The 22600-nt window shown below is 42.0% G+C and overlaps 1 protein-coding gene, 1 long non-coding RNA gene and 1 other non-coding gene across 13 annotated transcripts in view; 1 reads left to right on the top strand and 2 right to left on the bottom strand.

The window, feature by feature from the left end:
• The first annotated feature begins 94 nt into the window (after positions 1 to 94).
• On the top strand, positions 95 to 19790 carry LOC144339895 (uncharacterized). The gene is made up of 3 exons (XR_013415458.1): positions 95 to 187; positions 2268 to 2334; positions 19655 to 19790. It is a non-coding gene; the product is annotated as an uncharacterized LOC144339895 (long non-coding RNA).
• Positions 4977 to 12677, bottom strand: LOC114676987 (uncharacterized). The gene is made up of 2 exons (XR_013415457.1): positions 11829 to 12677; positions 4977 to 7206 (listed from the first exon to the last, which is right to left on the bottom strand). It is a non-coding gene; the product is annotated as an uncharacterized LOC114676987 (transcript).
• Positions 15426 to 22600, bottom strand: part of PEX1 (peroxisomal biogenesis factor 1) — a 42183-nt gene continuing 35008 nt past the window's right edge. For 6 of the 11 annotated variants that reach the window (XM_077997063.1, XM_028846062.2, XM_077997062.1 and 3 more), the window contains 5 exons: positions 21362 to 21538; positions 19684 to 19914; positions 18124 to 18321; positions 17703 to 17833; positions 15426 to 15920 (listed from right to left, as the gene is read on the bottom strand). In XM_077997063.1, the coding sequence (XP_077853189.1) occupies positions 15836 to 15920; positions 17703 to 17833; positions 18124 to 18321; positions 19684 to 19914; positions 21362 to 21538 (822 nt within the window). In that variant the 3' untranslated portion in view covers positions 15426 to 15835. Of the gene's footprint in view, positions 15921 to 17702; positions 17834 to 18123; positions 18322 to 19580; positions 19915 to 21361; positions 21539 to 22600 lie in introns of all 11 variants that reach the window. The other 5 variants (XR_013415455.1, XR_013415456.1, XR_013415453.1 and 2 more) reach the window with 3 other exon arrangements.

Genomic DNA, 22600 nt, shown 5'->3' with positions numbered 1-22600 from the left:
CCCTCACCAGAACTCAAATCTGCCAGCACCTTGGTTTTGGGTTCTCAGCATCTAGAACTGTGAGAAATGAATGTGTGTTGTTTAAACCACTCAGGCTACGGTATTTTGTCACAGCAGCCCGAGCTGACAGAGATGGATAGAAACAACACAAGGACCCATCAGCAGACGAGTGGATGATCAAAACGTGGTGAGGTCATGCAGTGGGATATTATTCAGCCATAGAAGGAATGAAATTCTGATACATTCTATAAGGGTGAACCTTGAAAACATGCTAAGGAAATAAGCCAAACTTAAAAAGACAAATATTATATAATTCCACTTATATGAGTTAGTTACCTAGAATAGGCAAATTATGTCATAGCGACAGAACATTAGAGGTTACCAGGGTTGGGGGAAGAGGGGTGTTGTGGGTACAAAGTTTCTGTTTGGAGTGATTTTGAAAAAATCCTGGAAATGGGTAGTGAGAGTAGTCAACATGATGAATGTACTTAATGACACTAAATTGTACACTTAAAAATGGTTAATGCTGGCCTGACGCAGTGGCTCACGCCTGTAATCCCAGAACTTTGGGAGGTCAAGGCGGGCGGATCATGAGGTCAGGAGATTGAGACCATTCTGGCTAACACAGTGAAACCCTGTCTCTACTAAAAAATACGAAAAAAAAAAAAAAAAAGAAATAGCTGGGTGTGGTGGCGGGTGCCTGTAGTCCCAGCTACTCGGGAGGCTGAGGCAGGAGAATGGTATGAACCCGGGAGGCAGAGCTTGCAGTGAGCTGAGATTGCGCCACTGCGCTCCAGCCTGGGCAACAGAATGAGAATCCGTCTCAAAAACAAAACAAAAAAAAGGTTAATGCCTGGGTGTGGTGGCTCACGCCTGTAATCCCAGCTCTTTGGGAGGCCAAGGCAAGTGGATCAGTTGAGGTCAGGAGTTAAAAAGACCAGCCTGGCCAACATGGCAAAACCCCATCTCTAGTAAAAATACAAAAATTAGTTGAGTGTGGTGGTGGGTGACTGTAGTCCCAGCTGCCAGGAGGATGAGGCCTGGGAATTGCTTGAACCCAGGAGGCAGAGGTTGCAGTGAGTTGAGATTGCGCCACTGTACTCCAGCCTGGGTGGCAGAGTGAGACTTCGTCTCAAAAAAAAGGTTAAAATTGTAAGTTTTGTTACGCATATTTTACCATAATCTTAAAAAAATAGATATATAGGAGATAAAGTCAACAGAATTTAATAACCAGTTGTAAATAGAGACTGAGAGAGAAGGATGAATTAAGGAAGACGTGAGTACAACTTTGTGGTAGGTGAAAAAATCTTACAAAATACATGAGCAAAGATCCTACTTGATTCTTAAGATTTAAAAATCTCCCAGTGAGTAAACAAGGCCAGGTTGAGATTTGCAGGTGATGTGAGGTGTTTGTTCTGTTTTGTAATGTGAGGACTGTGAGGCATCTCCTGGACTTGAGTATCCATTAGATAATTGAGAATATGGATTTGAGAACTCAGAAGATGTGCAATGCAGTAACAAAACTTTGCACCATTGGTTTCTGTCTCCTAATTTAATGCTTTTATGGGACAAACTGTGTGAGGCAGGTGGGCAAGACGGGCAGCCATGTTGTTTGTGGGTCTCTGGCCTGTGGGCCAGCCTCAGTGCTCACTCTGAGGTCATGTCCAAAATTAGAACACATTCAGGCCTACCACAGTCAAGGCTCCCTTTCTCAACTCTGGTCCTCTGCACAGATATCCGAAGCCTAGAAATAATAATTGTCTGTCCTTGTGTCTTGCATTATGAAAGTCCAGGAAAGGGCCTTGGGAATGAAAAAGAATAGAAAAACTGCTCTAATTGCTGCATGCTTCAGCTTGCAGGGGAATCACTGAAATGGGGACGGGCTATAAAAGGACAATCAGAAGAGTGGCTACAGCAAAGGCATTGTTTTTCAGAGCAAGCTAGAGAATCCTGCCAGCGTCCTCAGGCAGGGCCCCTGGGCACAGGGGTTAGGCAAGGAAGTGTCCCAGCATGTTGATGCTCTAAGCATCAGAATAATGCAATAGAGGAGCTTCCAAAGAGTTCATGTCAGATATTGTAAGCTGAACATTTCTAGGCAAATGAAATTTGATTTCGTGAATAAAGCTAGTTTCTTCAACTCCAGTGCAGATTCTCATAGATTGATAGTGGCTTGTGATCCAGATGAAGAAAACAATTTTTCAAAGATTCATATTCTTTGTAGACATATGGATTTAGAGACCATCTAATCTAACTATCTCATTCTACAGATAGGAAATATGAGGCCTAAAGAAGTTAAGAAAATACCATGGAAATGTCACTGCTGAACTGCCATACGTAAGATCCAAAAGAAATTGGGTAAATGCTACTGTGAGAAATACAGTACCAGGTCCAAAGAATCTAATACAAATTAAAAATCTAAATGTTATTTCTAAAGCATCCCTGCACATAGCTGAACTTACATAGTTTCATTTTCTTTCTTTTCTGTTGAAGAAGAGGCTGGGTACAGTGGCTCATGCCTGTAATCCCAGCACTTTGGGACGCTGAGGCAGGTGGATCACCTGAGGTCAGGAGTTCAAGACCAGCCTGACCAACATGGTGAAACCCCGTCCCTGCTAAAAATACAAAAATTAGCTGAGTGTGGTGGCAGGCCCCTGTAATCCCAGCTACTCCGGAGACTGAGGCAGGAGAATCACTTGAACTTGGGAGGTGGAGGCTGCAGTAAGCCAAGATCACACCATTGCACTCTAACCTATGTGACAAGAGGGAAACTCCATCTCAAAAAAAAAAAAAAAAAAAAAAGCCAATCACTAACCTGTGTTATTTATTAAACATGACAGACTGGCATGAAGTAATTACCCAATTATAAACAAAAAAGCTACAATCTACCAGGCATAGTGGCTCACGCCTATCATCCCAGCACTTTGGGAGGCAGAGGCGGGCAGATCACCTGAGGACTGAAGTTCAGGACCAGCCTGGTCAACGTGGTGAAACCTCGTCTCTACTCAAAATACAGAAATTAGCCTGGCATGGTGGCACGTCCCTGTAATCGCAGCTACTCAGGAGACTGAGGCAGGAGAATCGCTTGAACCTGGACAGCAGAGGTTGCAGTGAGCCAAGATCGCGCCATTATACTCAAGCCTGGGCGACAGAGTGAGACTCGGTCTCAAAAAAAAAAAAAAAAGAAGAGCTACAATCTTAACCTCAACTTCTCATAACATCATCTCTACTTCTAATTACTCTTAACTTCGATGTGCCACCTGGTTAGCAGAAGCTAAGTGGAAGTGGGGAGGTTTATTACAAAAAGACTGTTATACCTTACACACTTCTTCCCATGAATAGTGAAGGTGTGAGTGAAAAAGACAGCAATTTTATTATTTTTTTAAACAGGTTCTTGCACTGTCACCTAGGCTGGAGTGCAGTGGTGTGATCACTGCTCACTGCAACCTTAGCTGCCCAGGTTCAAGCGATTCTCCTGCCTCAGCCTCCTGAGTAGCTGGGACCACAGTTGTGCACTACCATGCCCAGCTTTTTTTTTTTTTTTTTTTTTTTTTTTAAGAGACGGGGTCTCACTATATTGCTTAGGCTAGTTCTCAAACTCCTGGCCTCAAACAGTCCTCCCACCTTGGCCTCCCAAAGGGTTGTGATTACAGGCGTGAGCCACCACACCCAGCCAGCCATTTTAGAATAAAGGGTGAAGGTGCTACTGGGGAAATGTACTTTAAAAAACAAAGTCTTCTCTCAACCCAGAAATCCTCTCCATGAAGGCAGTAGAGAAAGAAAAGCTTTATTAATGAATAAACATTAAATGAGAATGTGATGCACATCACAGGCACTTTGCTAAGAGATCGTAAAGACAGAAGGAAATTTCACCCTTTTATACAGCCAAGCAGGTACAGCCCATTCATTACATGTATGTTTTCAAGATAAATAGTCTTCAACTAAGAGAATTTGACAGCACCATTGGTCACACAGTTCATCCTAACTTTACCTGACAATTGATGTGACCACTTGTGTTATCTAAGATAATCAACTTTTTGGGGCTGGGGGAGTGTGGAAACAGGAGTTACTTTTACAGCTTGGTGCAAGTCACTCGTTAAGATTAGGTTGTTACCCTCCCACAGAAACTGGAAGATAGGTATGCTATCTGGTGATGTTTACATTTCCCAGGTCCTTGAGAAAGACATTCCTTGGTCATAAAGCTGACAAAAGGCTGATTCAGTATATATATATTTCAGGCTGGGCATAGTGGCTCACACCTGTAATCCCAGCACTTTGGGAGGCCGAGGCGGGTGGATCACCTGAGGTCAGGAGTTGGAAACCAGCCTGGCCAACATGGTGAAACCCATCTCTACTAAAAATACAAAAAATTAGCCAGGCATGGTGACACGCATCTGTAATCCTAGCTACTGGGGTGTCTGAGGCAGGAGAATCACTTGAATCTGGAGGCGGAGGTTGCAGTGAGCCGAGATTGCACCACTGCATTCCAGCCTGGGAAACAAGAGCAAAACTCCGTCTCAAAAAAAAAAAAAAAAAAAGTGTGTGTGTGTGTATATATATATATATATATGTATCTCAAAGAGACTGAGAAAGTACATACAAGTTTTCTCAAGTAATAACCTGACATAAAGGGAGGGGAGAAAAATTTCTTGCCTTATTTTCAACAGGTGGAATTAAACTTATTCTTTTGAATTCATATTTATCCTTACAGTGCCCATCCTAAATTTGGAAGAGGAAGGATGTGGGCCAACTTTTGGCTTAGGCCCTCATGTCAGGGCTTCTCTTAGTATATATGGTACCTTCCTGAGATTTTCAAACTGGCAGCCACTTTGGACTGATCAATTCGCAAATCCAAATTAATTGCTTACTATTGTAAGGGAGAGGGATGGGAGTCAGCGGGTCTGCGATGGCAGCAAACAGCAGTGGTGGACAGCGAGGGAAAGCTCAGCTTGAGCTGTAACAAACACGGACCAGAAGAGTGTAGTTGCAAGATTTAATAGAGTGAAATAGAGTGAAAACAGAGCTCCCATACAAAGGGAGGGGACCCAAAGGGGGTTGCTGTTGCCAGCTGGAATGCCTGGGTTTATATCCCGATCCTTGTCCCTCCCGCTGTGCTCTCAGGCAATAGATGATTGGCTATTTCTTTACCTTCTGTTTTTGCCTAATCAGCATTTTAGTGAGCTCTCTGATTGGTCGGGTGTGAGCTAAGTTGCAAGCCCCCTGTTTAAAGGTGGATGTGGTCACCTTCCCAGCTAGCCTTAGGGATTCTTTGTTGTCCTAGGAAATCCAGCTAGTCCTATCTCTTAGTGCCCCCTCTCAACAGGAAAACCTAAGTGCTATTGGGGAGGTTGGTCGATGACTGCTCTAACTGCTTCCTGCTGAATTGGGGCGTAGTAGGGGTTGTGCAGTTGAGATTTCCTCAGGAGGGGTGCCTTTGATGTCATTAACATCGGATCATGGGCTAGCAGGCCGGTCCAGGGGTCTGCGGTAGAACTTAAGTCATGGACTGCATCTGGGGCTCCATTTGTAGTTTTATAGCTTTGATTCTAGAAGAGACAAACTTAACAAGGAGGTTAAAGATACAGGGTCCAAAGAGGAGTAGCAATATTATAGCTGCTAGAAGTCCTAAGAAGGGGAGAATCCGGGGTATCCATTGATTGAGGAGGCCCCAGGGTCCAGTGTTTTGAAGCTCCTTTGCTCTACGTTGTATTCGATCTTTAATTTCTTTAACTTTCTCACTGATGATTCCAGATTGATTAACATAATAACAGCATTCTTCCCCTAAAAATAAACAGGTTCCCCCTCTTTCGGCAGTTAGCAAGTCTAAAGCTCTTTGATTTTGAAGGACTACTGCTGCTAGGGAGTTAAGTTGATCTTGCAAGGTGACCAGGGAGTCGGCAACCCGTTCCATGTCACCATTTAGTTCTTGAGATAGTTTGTAGTAGAACTGAGTAGAGGTTGTGATACCGCCAATGCCAGTACCTAGTCCACCTAGCACTCCTGCTCTGATAACAAAAGGAAGAATGGGTACTCTCTTGTTGCGGGGCTTATGTATGACATAATTGTATAAATCTTGTTCAGTGTAGATGGTCATAGGTGGCACTAAGAATGAGAGGAAGCACATAGATTCTGAAGAGCCATTCAAACAATGATAGGCTGAGGTACCACAGACAAAAAATATTCCTGAGGGTAGGCAGACTATTCGTGTGGGAGGAGTTACCCACCTGATGCATTGGGAGTTGGTTGTGTCTATAGTACTGCTAAAATTTACACAGGTGAGGTTTGAGGTACGGGTTATTTCCAGGTTGGAAACAAGAGGTCCTACTAAAACAGAAGTGGTGTTTATTTCTGTGCTGAAGTTGTTCCATTGTTCAGGTACAGGGATTGAAATGTATGGCCTGAAGTGCAGGGGGAGGCACATCCAACAGTTGGTAGGGTTTTGGGCCGAGACCTCATGGAGCCCAAGGAGGGTGGTATTAAATAGGCTTACCAGGCGAGTATGGATACGGAGGGTTTCATGTAGTTTTGAGAGATCTAGTCCTCTGTAGGGGCTAGAGGTGCTATGTACCCGGGTCAGTTGGGAGATTACTTCTTCTATGTGTTTCTCTCTTGCCTGATCTTGAACTCCACTCCCATCAGACATACTGGTATGGGTGAAGTAAGTCCAACAGACAGTGGCTCCAAGTCCTCCAGGACAACTAGGATTAATCATTTTTCCTGTCCAATAGTGAGTATTTGATTGCATGCAAAGAGTGGCAGCATTATAACAGTTGCGGGGCGTATGGGTGTGGGCAGTGAAGGTGGGGGTTCCCTTAGATAAACTCCTATACGATGGGGCATCAATATTTCCAGGACGCTGCATTCTCCATAGAAACTCTTGGTAAGGGGAGCTACTGGTCGTACAGCGGCATGGAGGGGGTGCAGTGAGAGTGAAAGGGGGTAAGAGAACAGTAAAGAGAAAAATATGATAAGGGAGGGCCATGGGGATTTACGATTTTAGTTACTTTCCTCCTGGTTGTCGTTTGAAGAGCAGGCGCAAATCCTCTAGAGGTTCACAGGAATAGCTAGCGTTGTCTCCTGGATTTTCAGGTTCCTTTGGCTGTATCCAGGGTTTGACTCGAGTGTGATGTATCCATGACTCAACTCCAGCCACTTTAACCGCAGTTGGGGTAGATAAAATGACTGGGTAGGATCCTTCCCAGGATGTATCTAGGGATGGGGAATTAGAGAGAAGGGACTTGACTAATACCATACCACCAGGGTGGAATAGTTCCTTTCCCTCTTCTCGGGGACAGGCTCCTTGTAATGTTTTAAGAACTTGTTGATATTTGGCTAAGGAAGTGATGTCTGCAACTAAGTTGGCCGTTTCTCGGTCAAGCACAAGGTCATTGGTTAGGAAGGGCCGTCCATACAGCATGTCGTATGGGCTAAGTCCTGCTTTTTGGGGAGAGTTTCGGATTCTTAGTAAGACTATAGGCAACAAAGAAGGCCATGTGAGGTGAGTTTCCTGGGTTAGCTTTTTTAGATGTCGTTTGAGTGTTTCGTTCATTTTCTCGACCTTCCCTGAGGACTGTGGCCTCCAGGCACAGTGTAAGTGATATTGTATACCTAATGCCTAGGATACTCCCTGGGTTGCTGTAGCCTTGAAACCAGGGCTATTGTCACTCTGTAAGCCACGGGGAAGTCCGAATCTGGGAATCATTTCATGAACTAGTGCCTTTATTATCTCTTGGGCCTTTTCTGTCCTACAGGGGAAGGCCTCTTCCCAACCAAAGTATCTACCCAGACTAGTAGATACTGAAATCCCTGAGATTTGGGCATGTGGGTAAAATCTAGTTGCCAGTCTTCTCCTGGGTAATGGCCTGTTCTTTGTTCTCCTGAAGGAGCTTGGCAATAAGGCAGGGGATTATTTCTTTGGCACACTTCACAGGCCCTGACTATCTGCTTGATAGTTTTGAAAAGGCCTGGTCCAGTAAAAAATGATTTGGCCATCTGATGGGTGCTATCAATGCCTAAGTAAAAGGTTTGTTGAAGGGTTTTAAGTAATTTCCATTGGTTAGCTGCAGGCAAAAGTATTTTCCCTTCTTCGGTGGCTAGCCATCCTGAGGGGAGAAAACTATGTCCTCGTGAGGTTCCCCATTCTATTTCTCCTGGTGAGTACTGGGGCTTGGTTTCCCGGAGGGGATTACCCTATACTAGGGGTCCTTCTATAAGCATTTCTATTAGAGGATCCTGCCTTGCGGCTCTTTTGGCTTTAATACCTGCTTGGCACTTCTCTTCTATTTCCCTTTCCTTTCCTTTCTGATGACCCTGGCAGTGTAAGACTGCCACCTCTTTAGGTTTTCATACAGCCAACAATAATTTCCTAATGGCTTCCTGATGTTTGATAGGTGTTCCCTCGGAAGTTAGGATTTCCCTTTCTCTCCGTATTGCTGCATGGGCATGGAGGACTAGATAAGCGTATTTAGAGTCTGTATATATATTTACCCTTCTTCCTTCTCCTAATTCTAGTGCCTGAGTCAGGGCTATTAGTTCTGCCAGCTGAGCACTAGTTCCTGGAGTGAGGGGATTACTTTCAAGTATTCCATTATCACTGACCAGTGCATACCCTACTTTTTGAAGTCCTTTTTCTACAAAGGAACTTCCATCAGTATAGAAGTTGAGGTTGGGATCAGTCAAGGGAACCTCTAAAAGGTCCCCTCGAGCAGCATAGGTTTGAGCAATTACTTGTTGGCAGTTATGTTCTATCTTTTCTTCATTGTCTGGAGGAAATGTGACTGGGTTCAGAGTTGCACAAGTGCGCAGTCGCAGCACTGGCCCTTCAAGTAATAGAGCCTAATATTTAAGTAAACAGTTGTCTAACAGCCACAAGTCTCCTTTAGCAGTGAGTATGCCATTCACATCATGAGATGTCCACACAGTAAGATCTCTTCCCTGTATTATTTTAACCGCTATAGATACTAAGACGGCTATTGCTGCCACTACCCGTAAACAATGAGGCTGACCCTTTGCCACTACATCAATTTCCTTACTCAGGGATGCCACGGGTTGCAGGCTGGTCCCTCGGACCTGTGTAAGGACTCCTAGAGCTAGTGCTGTTTTTTCTGTGACATATAAAGAAAAGTCTTGCCCCGTTGGGAAGCTTAACACGGGGGCTTGGGTTAGGGCCTGGAAAGCCGCTTCTGCTTCAGGTGTCCATCTTACTAAAAGGATATTGGCTCTCTTGAGTTTCCTTAATTAGTGTATATAATGGTCTGGCTATTTCGCCGTACCCGTCAATCCATGTTCGGCAGAAACCTGTTATGCCAAGGAACCCTCTTAGTTGCTTTAGGGTTTTGGGATGAGGATAAGCCAGTATAGGCTGGATACGTTCCTCACTGAGGGCCCTGGTGCCTTTGGATAATTTTAGCCCTAAGTATTTAACCTGCTGTGAGCAGAGCTGAGCCTTTGGTTTGGAAACCTTGTCACCACAGGTAGTAAGGAAATTTAAATTTAAGAGCGCTTGGGTGGCTTGATGGCACAAGGTTTCTGAATGGGCAGCTAAAAGTAAATCATCCACGTACCGAAGGACAAGAGTGTCCAGGTATGAGAACTGGCTCAAGTCTTGGGCTAATGCCTGGCCAAATAGATGGGGGCTATCCCTGAACCCTTGGGGTAAAGTAGTCCAGGTGAGTTGAGATGTTGTGTTTGAAGGATCTTCAAAAGCAAACAAGAATTGAGAGACAGGATGTACAGGGATGCAGAGAGAGGCATCCGTAAGGTCCAGAACTGTAAACCACTCTGCTTCCTCTGGGATTTGGGAAAGCAGATTATAAGGGTTAGGTACAGCTGGGTATAGAAGGACAGCGGCCTCATTGATAATCCTGAGATCTTGCACTAACCTCCACTGTCCATTGGGTTTCTGTACTCCTAAAATTGGAGTATTGCAGGGGCTGTTGCATGGTTTTACTAGGCCTTGGGCTTTTGGGTCCTTAACAATCTTCTGGAGTCCTTGTTGGGCCTTGGGTCTGAGGGGGTACTGCCTTTGGTAGGGAAAGGAGGCAGAATCCTTTAGTTTAAGTTGAACAGGATGGGCATTTTTTGCTCATCCATATTGTCCTTCTGTTGCACAGACTTCAGGATTAATTCCTTCCTCAAGCAGGGGACAGCAAACAGGTGCTCCTTCTCCTATATTCAGGTGTATAATGGCCCCTGCTTTTGCTAGAATGTCTGTCCCTAACAAGGGAGTGGGGCTTTCAGGCATAATTAGAAAAGCATGTGAAAAGAGTAAAGCTCCCCAGTCACAACTTAGTGGCTGGGAGAAATATCTAGTGACTGGCTGTCCTAGGACCCCTCAGATAATGACAGATCTGGAGGACAGTTGACCGGGACAGGAGAGTAAGACTGAGATGGCCATGCCAGTGTCCAGGAGACAGTTAACCTTCTGGCCCTCAATGGTCAAGCATACCCGGGGCTCTGTGAGGGTGATGGCATGGGCTGGCGCTTGCCCGGGTCACTCTCAGTCCTGCTGCTGGATCATCTGGTTAGTGGCTTCTGACTCAGAGGACCTTCATCCCCTGGGGGCAGTGGGCCTTCCAGTGATTCCCTTGACATAAGGGGCATGGACAAGGGGGCAGCTTATTTCTACTTGGACAATCTTTTTTCAAGTGTCCTTGTAGACCGCACTCCCAAAAGGAGTTGCTGTTTTTATAGAAGGGGTTGGGGTTTGAGAGATCAGCTGGACACAGTCGGCAGGGAGAGCACGTGTGTTTTCATGAAGAATTATGCTGAGATAGGTAACGGATGGAGAAGAAATTTGAGCTTTGGAGGGGGATACCCAATATCCTTTGGAGAATAAATGTTGAAGGAGCAGGAGGGTGTCTTGTTGAGAAGATTTAAAGGAGGGGCTACAAAGTAGGTCATCAATATATTGAATAAGGTGAGAAGCAGAGGGGTGGAAAGAAAGTAAATCATGAGAGAAAGCTTGGCTGAAGTAATGAGGGCTGTCCCTGAAGCCTTGTGGCAGTACAGCCCAGGTAAGCTGCTGGGACTCATGGGTGTCAGGGATAGTCCAGGTAAAAGCAAAGAGAGGCTGGGATGAGGGGTGCAAGGGAATAGTGAAAAAAGCATCTTTAAGATCAAGGACGGAATAGTGAGTTGTGGAGGAAGGCATCGAGGACAAAAGAGTGTATGAGTTGGGCACCACAGGGTGGATAGGCAAAACAATTTGTTGATAAGGTACAGATCCTGAACTAACCTGTAAGACTTGTCTGGTTTTTGGACAGGTAAAATGGGGGAATTGTATGGAGAGTTTATAGGTTTTAGAAGCCCATGCTGTAGCAGGCGAGTGATAACAGGCTTCAATCCCTTTAAAGTCTGTTGTGGGATGGGATACTGGCATTGAGCAGGGTAAGGGTGATTAGGTTTTAATGGGATAGTAATGGGAATGTGATCGGTTGCCAGGGAGGGAGTAGAGGTGTCCCATACTTGTGGGTTAAGGTCGGGGGATACGAGAGGAAGTATGAAGGAGGCTTTGGGTTGGGAAGAAGGGCAGCAATGAGATGTGGCTGTAGCCCAGGAATAGTCAGGGAAGCAGATAATTTGATTAAAATGTCTCGGCCTAATAAGGGAACTGGGCAGGTGGGGATAACTAAAAAAGAGTGCATAAAAGAATGTTGTCCAAGTTGGCACCAGAGTGGGGGAGTTTTAAGGGGTTTTGAAGCTTGGCCATCAATACCCACAATAGTTATGGGGACAAGAGAAACAGGCCCTTGAAAAGAAGGTCATGTGGAGTGGGTAGCCCCTGTTTTGATTAAACAGGGGATAGACTTACCCACCACTGTGAGAGTTACCTGAAGTTCGGTGTCCGTGATTGTCCGGGGGGCTTCTGAGGCAATCGGGCAGCATCAGTCTTCAGTCGAGAAGATCTGGGAAGGAGTCAGAGAGCCTTGGACCAGAGTTCCAGGGACTCTGGGAGTGGCTGCTGGGTGAGTTGTACAATCTGATTTCCAGCGGTGTCCTGCACAGACGGGACATGGCTTAGGAGGAATCCCAGGCTGCAGGCATTCCTTGTCCCAATGGCCAGATTTCCAGCACTTGAAGCAAGATCCTGGGGGAGGTGGTCCTGGAGGAATGCCTGGCCACTGCGGTTCAGGCATTTTTAAGTTCTTGTGTGCTGGAGACGTGGCTGGGGTTTCTCTCACAGTGGAGGCAAGGAATTGCATCTCAAATACGTTGCTACTTGGCTGCCTTTAGTCTATTATTGTACACCTTGAAGGTGAGGTTAATTAAGTCCTGTTGTGGGGTTTGAGGGCCGGAATTTAATTTTTGGAGCTTTATTTAATGTTGGGAGCAGACTGGGTAATAAAATGCATATTGAGAATAAGACGGCCTTCTGACCCTTCAGGGTCTACAGCTGTAAAGCATCTAAGGGTTGTTGCCAAAAGGGCCATGAACTGGGCTGGGTTTTTATATTTGATGAAAAAGAGCCTAAATGCTGATTTGGGAGAGGTCGGATAAAGAAAAAGGAGCATTAACCTTGACTATGCCTTCAGCTCCAGCCACCTCTTTAAGAGGAAATTGTTGGGCAGGTGGGGGAGGGCTAATCACGGAACGAAACTGTAAGCCGGACTGGGTGTGAGGAAGGGAGGTGATAAAAGGATTATAGGGTCGGGGAGCAAAGGCTGAGGAAGAATTGGGATGTGGCTCAGCCTGGCTCGGAGCAGCCTGGGGAGAAGGTCAGATGGGTCTGTAGAAAAGGAGGATTCAGAGGACTCAGAGCTTGGGGTGGAGACTGAAGGAACAGACAGGAGAGAAAGAAGAAAGATTTGGGATGAGTCACATTGGGAGCAGAGACTAGGGAGGGACCAACGTGGAAAAGAATGCCTGGACATCAGGCATCTCAGACCATTTGCCCATTTTTTGATAAAAATTATCTAGATCTTGTAGGATGGAGAAATTGAAAGTACCATTTTCTGGCCATTTAGAGCCATTATCAAGTTTGTATTGGGGCTAAGTGGTGTTGCAGAAGAAAATAAGCATTTAGGTTTTAGGTCAGGTGTGAGTTGAAGAGGTTTTAGGTTTTTAAGAACACAGGTTAAGGGTGAAGAAGGGGGAATGGAGGGTGGAAGGTTGCCCATAGTGAAGGAGGTAAGTTTAGAGAAAGGTAGAGACATGGAGAAGGGGGTAGGTGAGGAGCCAAAGCAGGCGTCCCTGCAGTTGATTTGCCACCAAGGGAATGTGGGTGAGTGACCAAGGCAGGCGTCCCCACGGTGATCAGACACCAGTGGAGCATGGGTGAATAATCAGGCAGGCATCCCCACAGTGATTAAATACCAAGGGAAGACTGTCTTCCCGAGTCTGTGATCGGCGCTGGAGTTTTGGGTCCATGGATAAAATGTGTCTCCTTTGTCTCTACTAGAGAGGAAAAAGAAGTGGAATTGGAAGGACAGGGAGATGAAGGGTAGCAAGAGAGGCTGGAGAAGAGAGTGAAAAGACTGCTTACCTGATTTGAAACTGGTGAGATGTTCCTTGGGCTGGTTGGTCTGAGGACCCAAGGTCATAGGTGGATGTCCTCACAGAGTGAGGGCAAGGACAGGGGACTGGTCTCCCAAAGGAGTTCTCCTGTCCCGGGTTTCGGCACCAAATGTCACACGCGTCCGTGTGAAGAGAGTCCACCAAACAGGCTTCGTGTGAGCAACAAAGCTGTTTATTTCACCTGGGTGCAGGTGGGCTGAGTCTGAAAAAGGAGTCAGTGAAGGGAGATAGGTGTGGGGCCATTTTATAGGATTTGGGTGGGTAGTGGAAAATTACAATCAAAGGGGGTTTTCTCTTACCGGCAGGGGCGCGGGTGACAAGGTGCTCAGTGGGGGAGGTTTTGAGCCAGGAGAAGGAATTTCACAAGGTTAATTGCTCAGTTAAGGTTGGGCAGGAACAAATCACAATGGCAGAATGTCATCAGTTAAGGCAGGAACAGGCCATTTTCCCTTCTTTTGTTACTTCAGTTACTTCAGGCCATCTGGATGTATACGTGCAGGTCACAGGGGATGCACTAACACTAATTCCTGAAGACCCAGAATTCCACTGTGACTTACCCATCAGAATGAAAGCATTACTGCTACATTGAGGGAGTAGCCCTTACAAATAGTGGAGATAGGAAATCTTCCAAGGGAACAGTATTGTTAAGTAACATATCTCCTCCATTCTGTCAGGAGGTAGAAATGTCTGATATAAAAATCTAGGCTGATTCACAGATAGTGGCTGATAACGTAACCAGATGACCAGAAATTTGGAAAGAACACAACTGGGTATGAGGTCTGGAGGAAAAGTATGCCCAGAGTTCTTGGAATGGGCCCAAAGAATCAGAATATTTGTGTCCTGTGTGAATGCTCAGTTAAAAGCCTTCAGTGCTTACACTAATCAAGTGGTCAAAAGATGACCTCTGTATGGATGTCAATCAGCCATCTTTTCCAGCCACCCCAGTGCTTAAGATTCATGGTCAAATTGGCCAAGATTGCGGGGATGTGGCCTCCACAATGTGGACCTCCCCCTCACCACAGCTGACATGACAACCCAGCTATACTGACAGCCTGCTTGTCAGCAGCAGTGACCAACCAGACAAGCCCACACCCAGAAGAGACCAGCCCAAGTCTGATGGCAGGCTGATTACATCTGATCCTCTTCTATCACAGAGCAGGTAGCAATTTGTCCTTCCTGGAAGGGACACACCTTGGAATTGTATTTGTTTTGTATGTTCTCCAAACTTTTACCACCACCACCTTTCATGAACTTACTAAATGGTTTTTACATTGTTATGCTATCCCATAGACATTGCTTCTGATCATGAAACTCACTTTATGGTGAAAAGAAGGCAGGTATGTCAGCTCAGTGATGTCATCAAAGAACTGAGTAACAAAGTGCATTAGGGGATGGTGCTTCTCAGTTTTATCCTAGTGATCCACAAAGTCTTTGTTTCTATCCCCTGGGATTCTGAGCTTTGCTGGTTTAGAACCAGAACCTCCTGGGATCAAGTGATCCTCCTGCCTCAGCCTCCCAAGTATCTGGGACTAGAAGCACACCATCATGCATGGCTAATTTTTTTTTTTAAGAGATGGGGTCTCACTGTGTTGCCCAGGCTTATCTGTATATTTTGATTAATGTTCTCTTTTTTGCTGTTCCCTTACCCCATTACTATATAGTTAGATATTAGATACACAGATTGTATTGATGGCGGCTAACTTTATAATTTAGTTCATATATGAGAGAATATCAAGATAAAATTATAACTGGAACTAGGAGAGGAATGGATGTCATTTAAATATCTTGGGCTTGGAGCTGGATGTAGTATATTAGGGGGATATGATTTCATTTCTGGTTGAGCAGATAATTAAATGTATTTTAATTATGTGTAAATTTCACAATTTTTGATCTACAAAGAACAGGTAATTGTATCAGTAGGTAATAGAATATTTTATTTCAAAACAGTGAAGAAGCTGCTAAGCATAAAATTTGTCAAATGCTACAAAGTTGATGAATATACAACTGGGAATTCCAAGAAATTTAAATTTAATTACATTCTTTATTATGTTTTCCTCAAAAGAAATAAATTAGTTCCAGCATTTGGCTAATATTATTTATAGGAAATAAAATATGGAATCTGTTATAAATGTCCTAATTTATACTACAGTATTAATCTCAGTCCTGATCATTACCTAATTATAGCATTTATCAATCTGTGATTTTATAAATTAACCACATTTGTTAAATTAAGAAGAAATTTACAGACACCATTTTTTTCCTGTTACAACATATGGACAAGCCATCAAAAACAAAACAAAACAAAACCAAAAAGAAGTATATTTTATGCTAAAGTTACTTTCTGTCCAGGTCGAAACATTGTTCCACTTTGATTTTTTCTCCTCTTTGGATTTTGAAAGCTTTCATATCTGAAAAAAGAAAGAGATAATTTAATATGTGTAAATACTACCATCATAAAACAAAAGATAATGGATTGTTGGCAAACACAAAAGAAATGAACGGGAAATAACAAACTAGAAAAAAAAATGCCAGTCGCAGAAATTAAAAAGAATTCTTACAAATAAAGTTGCATTCCAATAGAAAACAGAGCAAAGGGGAAGAAGAGACAAGTTAGAAAAGATAAAATACAAATGACAATGAATAATATGAAAAATTGTAACTTCTATACTTTTAATCAAATAAATGTAAATTATTAAGATATCATTTTTCTAAAATCAAAAGGGCCAAGTTTAGAAAAATACTGCAACACACAATGTTTGTGATGGTGCAGTATATCTGGCACTCTCACATAATGCTGTTGAAATATATATTGTACAGTATTTCTGGAAGGCAATTGGGCAATACATTTCGAAAGCCTTAAAAATTGTGAACTCCCTGTTACGCAACAATTCCACCTCTATCCCAGTGAAACAATTAGATATGTGCATATATTCAGCTGCAAGAATGTTCATTACCACATTGCCTGGGAGCAATTTAAATGTCTAAAAATTGGATATTGTGGCATAGCTACACTATAAAATGACATTTAAAAGCAATAAAGTAATTAACATTTAAAATGTAAAACAATTTTCAGGATGTATGTGGATAAAGGGGGACTGCTATATAGCAATATGTACAGACTGTTCTTATCAGAATAGGAAAAAATATATAAGCATATAAACAGATATGCTTTGGGAGGTGGTGAGGTTAAGGGAAATTTGTTTCCTTGTTTTTCCTTACCTCTGTTTTCTGATTCTTCTTTAATAAATACATAGCACTAACTTATGTACACATACATACATACTCCAAAGTACTGCAAAATTAGATAGCAAAGGACAGCAGCTTCTAAAGACCAGGAATAAACATCTCTTAAATTCAATTACACTGAATCATTGACCTAGAATGCTTCCCAGTCCATGGGTCTCAGATTCATAGGTGGTCATAAACTCAATTGCAAGGATCCTTTAAATCCAATGTGTAACAAATGTGGTCCACAAATGAATAAATCTGAATGTATTTATTTGTTCTTGAGATCAGTAAAATATTAATATAAATTATTTTGAAGGCAAAACAGGTGTTTTTATAACAAAATTTTATAAACTAGACATTAGAATCACTTTGAACTTTTAATTTTCCTTATTTCTTCAAAGTTACTAAATTGTTTTTTTTAGCAAGACAGTCTTGCTCTGTCACCCAGGCTGGAGTGCAGTGGTGCGATCTCGGCTCTCTGCAACCTCCACCTCCTGGGTTCAAGCAATTCTCCTGTCTCAGCCTCCCGAGTAGCTGGGACTATAGGTGCATGCCACCACACCCGGCTAATTTTTTTATTTTTAGTAGAAATGGGATTTCCCCATGTTGATCAGGTTGGCCTCGAACTCCTGACCTCAGGTGATCCACCTGCCTTGGCCTCCCAAAGTGCTGGGATTACAGGCATGAGCCACTGCGCTCAGCCCAAAGTTACTAAAATTAAATGAGTCTATTATGAATAATTCAAATATAATCAAATGAACTGGTTAATGAAAACTCAATTTTGACTTCTGTACTTCTGAAATTTTGGTATTTTTAAATGCAAATACGACACATATTTTTGAATTGGCTTTTACATATTCAAAATATTTTTTTTATTTTAAACACGAACTTTAAAGGTTTAAGTGTAATACTATGTCACTTACAATAGTAGCTGTACTTCCAAAACAGAATCTGTTACTTACAGCTCAGCAAAATTCTTCCAGTCGTCTTCACTAATGGATGGTCTTGTGTGACCAAGTGCAGTCATTAAATGTGACTGACTGATAGCCAGTCTGGTTTTAATTGGTCCTGGTTGGTTAATGGATTCATCCTCCTTAAGTAAAAAAAGAAATTGACAAAGAGTTAAATTAGGGATGTGAAAAAAAATATGGTAGTCCAATTGTTATTTCTTTTTGTCAGTTTTTTCAAGAGACCATACATTCTCTTCCTTATAAGATAATGAAACACTGAAAGCAAGGAAGCACATAACCATGACTGAGTTAATGTGTTCTGGTCCCTTGTTTATAAATATAGCTCATTTATAAGTCAAAGAAATACATATCAAAAGGGTGAAACAATTTTTAAGAAGTTTTAACAATTATAATGAGGGGGAAAAAGTCATACTCCACTTTGGCTCTGGTATCTGCCTTTGATAATACTGATATCTGCCCTCAGTTGATCTCTTTGTTCTTGTGTAAGTTCTTGGCAACCCTCTTGTGAAGCTGTCCTTAACACTGGAGGCTGTGAAAACAACTGGTCTTTCCCAGGAACTCCAGGCAAATCCTGAGTCACGGAGCTTGGTGCAGAGAGACACTGTGAGCTCTGCGTGGTAAATTGTAGTAATGAAAGATGAAAGGAAGAGGGGGAGAGAAGAAACTATGTGTTTACCAAAGATAAAAATTAAACATTTTAAGCAATAAGACATTAACATAGATAAGTATACATGTTAATTAACTGAAATTAAGCAAGTTGAAAAGTTGTTCCTCTTCTATAAAGGTTCACTGATACCTGTGTTATAGAACCACCATCGAGCGAAAATTGCCATAACACAGGGTAGGTTTTTTTAACTTCGTTGCTTAAATCCAACACACTAATGCCCAAGGACAGGTTTCTTTGTTTTCAGAAAGTAAATTTATACTAAGTCTCTGGGACATTTCTAGATAGAATAAATAAAAAACAGAATTAAAGACTAAAATTAAACCACCACTTTACTATTCTTGGGAATACAAATGAATTGCTTTTATATTTTTAAAGTCTGACTTAGGCTAGGTATAGTGGCTCACACCTGTAATCCTAGCACTTTGGGAAGTCAAGGCAGGCAGATCGCTTGAGCCCAGGAGTTTGAGACCAGCCTGGGCAACATGGTGAAACCTCGTCTCTACAAAAAGTACAAAAATTAGCTGGGCATGGTGGCATACTCAGCTACTCAGGAGGCTGAGGTGGGAGAATCACCTAAGCCCAGGAGGTCAAGGCTGCAGTGAGCCATAATTGTGCCACTGCACTCTAGTCTGGGTGATAGAGTGAGACTGTCTCAAAAAAAAAAAAAAAAAAAAAAAAAAGCCTAAATTAATAAAGTAAGTGTACAAAAAACCAGGAAACATATAAATAACCAAATACATGTACAAATGTTACATGTACCAATAAAATTACAGTGAACCACTATTAATTTTGAGAAGAGATGTTGAATGCTAGTAGAACAGTGATACTGCCTACATTTAATCAAAACACTTTCCTGTTGAAACATTATTAGCACCCTTCACTGTGCTTACACTTTGCAGCAAAAGTATCACAGATAATATTTTGTTTTCAGGAATTTCTTACATTATTGTATCAAATTATTCATTATCCTCAACTGTTCATAATAATAGAATTTAAGTTTACTATAAAATGGAACTGCTCCTAAAGATATTTTAAAACCACTACGTAAGAGAGAGAAACCTCAAAGAAACCAAAGGTAACCACAACCACGCACGACTTTGGTTCCTTGCTCCCAGCCCTGTCTTAAAAATCTTAACAAGGAATGCAAATTACCAATTAGTGTAAGCAAGAAACAAAACTATTTTACTGAAGAACCAACCAACCAGGAAGAATATGTGGGGCTGGTTAGGAGAGAAATCACTCCAACTTTACACCAACATGTAGCTTTATATTTCAGAACTGCATAATGACGACTGCACAAGATACCAAATCAGAAGAGGTTCCATTTCCAAGTTCTGATTCATAAGAGCTTCCAAAGTAGAGCCGGTACATATTGAATTTTGATTCATCTGGAAGGATCTCGGACATCTCTAAGGAAACAAGGGACTGATCTAAGCCACATTCTCCATCTCCAGCTGAATCGTCAGAGCCACTGCTATGGTTAAGAAAGACCATTGAAGACAGACTTAGGTCACTATCAGAGCTGGAACTTCCATCCTAAAATACACAAAAGGACAACCAGTTTAAAGATGTAAACAATTTTAGTCTCAGAAATAAATAATAACATAGTATTCTATCAGAGCAATACAAGAAACTTAGAAGCATTTTTCAAAAAACTCATTAATTCTCTAATGGTTTTGAGGCACATGGTAAAAATTTAACTATTAAAATATAAAGATAACATAGAATGTGTAGATAATTTACCAACCATCCCCCAAGAAAGTCTGTAATGAAGCTAAGACTCAGACCTCTGGGCTTTATTTTTATGTCTCTGACATTCCATTCATACTTTTCTACTCCAAAATGATGAATCAACATGTTATAGAGTGCTTTCTCATTATAGAGAGCTCTACAAATACACACCTTTCTGGTAGTAAAGGGAGAGGGGAGAACTTCAATGGCTTGCCAAAATAGCAAAAACTTAGGGAGTATCTGATTTAGAAACTGTAGGCTCTGTAGACATTCCAACCAAATGTGGTAAAGAAGAGTAATAGAATAATCCTTCCTAGAAAATATATGGTAAAGTCTATAATGTAACAGTTCAAATATCTACTGTAAATATTAAAATCATAATACTATCTTTAGAGAAAAGGCTGATGCTAAGGTTGGGATACAGAAAGCACAAGATAAACCAAGAATATTTTTCTTTTTGGGGGGCAGGGTCTCACTCTGTCATCCATGCTGGAGTGCAGTGGCACAATCATGGCTCACTGCATCCTGGACTTCCTCAAGTGATCCTCCTGCCTCAGCCTCTCCCGAGTAGCTAGGACTACAGGTGTGCACCACCATGGCCAGCTCATTTTTAAATTTTTCGTAGAGACAAGTCCCACTCTGTTGTCCATAATGGGTATAGTTTGTGTAACCATAGTTTGGTCTCAAACTAGGCTCAAATGATCCTCCTGCCTTGGCCTGCCAAAGTGCTGGGATTACAGACATGAGCCACTGCACCTGGCCAAGAATAACTTACTGTATCTGGAAGTGAGGAAGTGATTCAAGAATGATGAGGACATGTCATAAAGATATAGGAGCCATACAAAAGGGGCTCCTATTGGCCAGATTGGGACAATTTGAGCTTCAAAACAACAGCTTTAACTAATTATTTTTTAGAAGTTAAAGTACAAAAAACTAAAAACTCTAATTATTTTTCTGTTTGTAGTATTTAATTCATGGTATCCTAATTTAAATAATATCCTTGCAAACACCAACATGTTTTTGCCAATATTAAGGTAATGTTAAAGAAACAGACACCAAACTCTTCATAATTATAAATTCTCTGCAAAACCCATATTCCAACTATGGAACATTCAACTAAAGGTAAACTTATACTTCTATACAGTTTTACCAAAGTTGTTTAAAAAATAGCATTTTTTTAAGGTTGAAATTTTGACATTGTACTTCTCTTATCACTCATAAAATGTCATAACAACTTCCTCATATAACTTGCCTGGAGTCCACTTGAGAGCAGCATTCCATGTAAGGCCTCCAATTGGGCATTGTAAAGTAAAGCTTTCAGATCAGCTCCAGTAAAGGAGTCGGTTACAGATGCTACATGCTGAAGGTCAACATCATCTGCCAGAGGTAGAGAGTCACTGAGGGCATTTAAAATTTCGAGACGTGACACCTGAAGGGAGAAAAATTTATTTAACAAATAAAAAATATTAAAAATATTATCTTAAATTGTGTGTCTTATGATTTTCTTCATAAATTAACCTTATATATCTAAAAAAGCTTTATAAATAAATTGCGAAATGTACCAACAGCCTACTATTTATCTTCCTTGGAACTTTTTCCCCAACAGAAATAATATATGTAGGAAAATGAATGAAAATCACCACTCTTAAGGCTGGGCATGGTGGCACACCTGTAATCCCAATACTTTGGGAGGTTGAGATGGGAGGATCACTTGAGCCCTGGAGTTCAAGAACAGCCTGGGCAACACAGGGAGACCCCATCTCTACACAAAAATTAAAAATAAAATTATCTGGGCGTGGTAGCGTGCGCCTGTGGTCCCAGCTACTCGGGAAGCTGAGGTAGGAAGATTGCTTGAGCCTGGGACACAGAGGCTGCAGTGAGTTGTGATCGTACCACTGCACTCCAGCCTGGGTGACAAAGTGAGACCTTGTCTGAAAAAGAAAAAAGCAAAAACCTACAAAATATTCAGTGTAAGTAATTTCTTATTCACACAGTGGTTATTTTCTACATTTAGGCAAGTGTGCCAAGAAGGGATTTCAAAAGGAAAATCTAAATAATTTAAATAATAGCTACATGTAACATATATTCAGATACTTTATACCTTTGACTATTCATTTGTCTATCTGTTCTTTCATTCATTTATTTGCTTGCTTCTAAATTGGAGAATAGCAGTTGGAACAACACAGGACTAGGAAGAGTTGAAAAATTATCTCTATGAAACCGCTTACATGCTTATGATTCACATGCTTGATTCTGTATCAGAGTTTTTTTTTGACAGGATAATGGATGTAATCGTTGAACAGAAGAGAATGTGAAAATATAATACTTTAGGTTTCTTGCATTTTTTTCCCCCAATCAGCTAACACAGAAGGATTACAAAGTTTTCAGACTTGCACTGGGCCAAAGAAAGGCTTTGCATCTAATTCAGAATCTTTTTATGCTTTGAGCAAACAGTGGCTAAAGCTTTTCCCTAAGAAAGCTGATCTTCTAA

Source organism: Macaca mulatta, chromosome 3, assembly GCF_049350105.2.
Source record: "Macaca mulatta isolate MMU2019108-1 chromosome 3, T2T-MMU8v2.0, whole genome shotgun sequence".
Taxonomy (NCBI): Eukaryota; Metazoa; Chordata; class Mammalia; order Primates; family Cercopithecidae; genus Macaca; species Macaca mulatta.
Note: the sequence above shows the minus strand (reverse complement) of the source record. Positions and strands in the feature narration are given on the sequence as shown.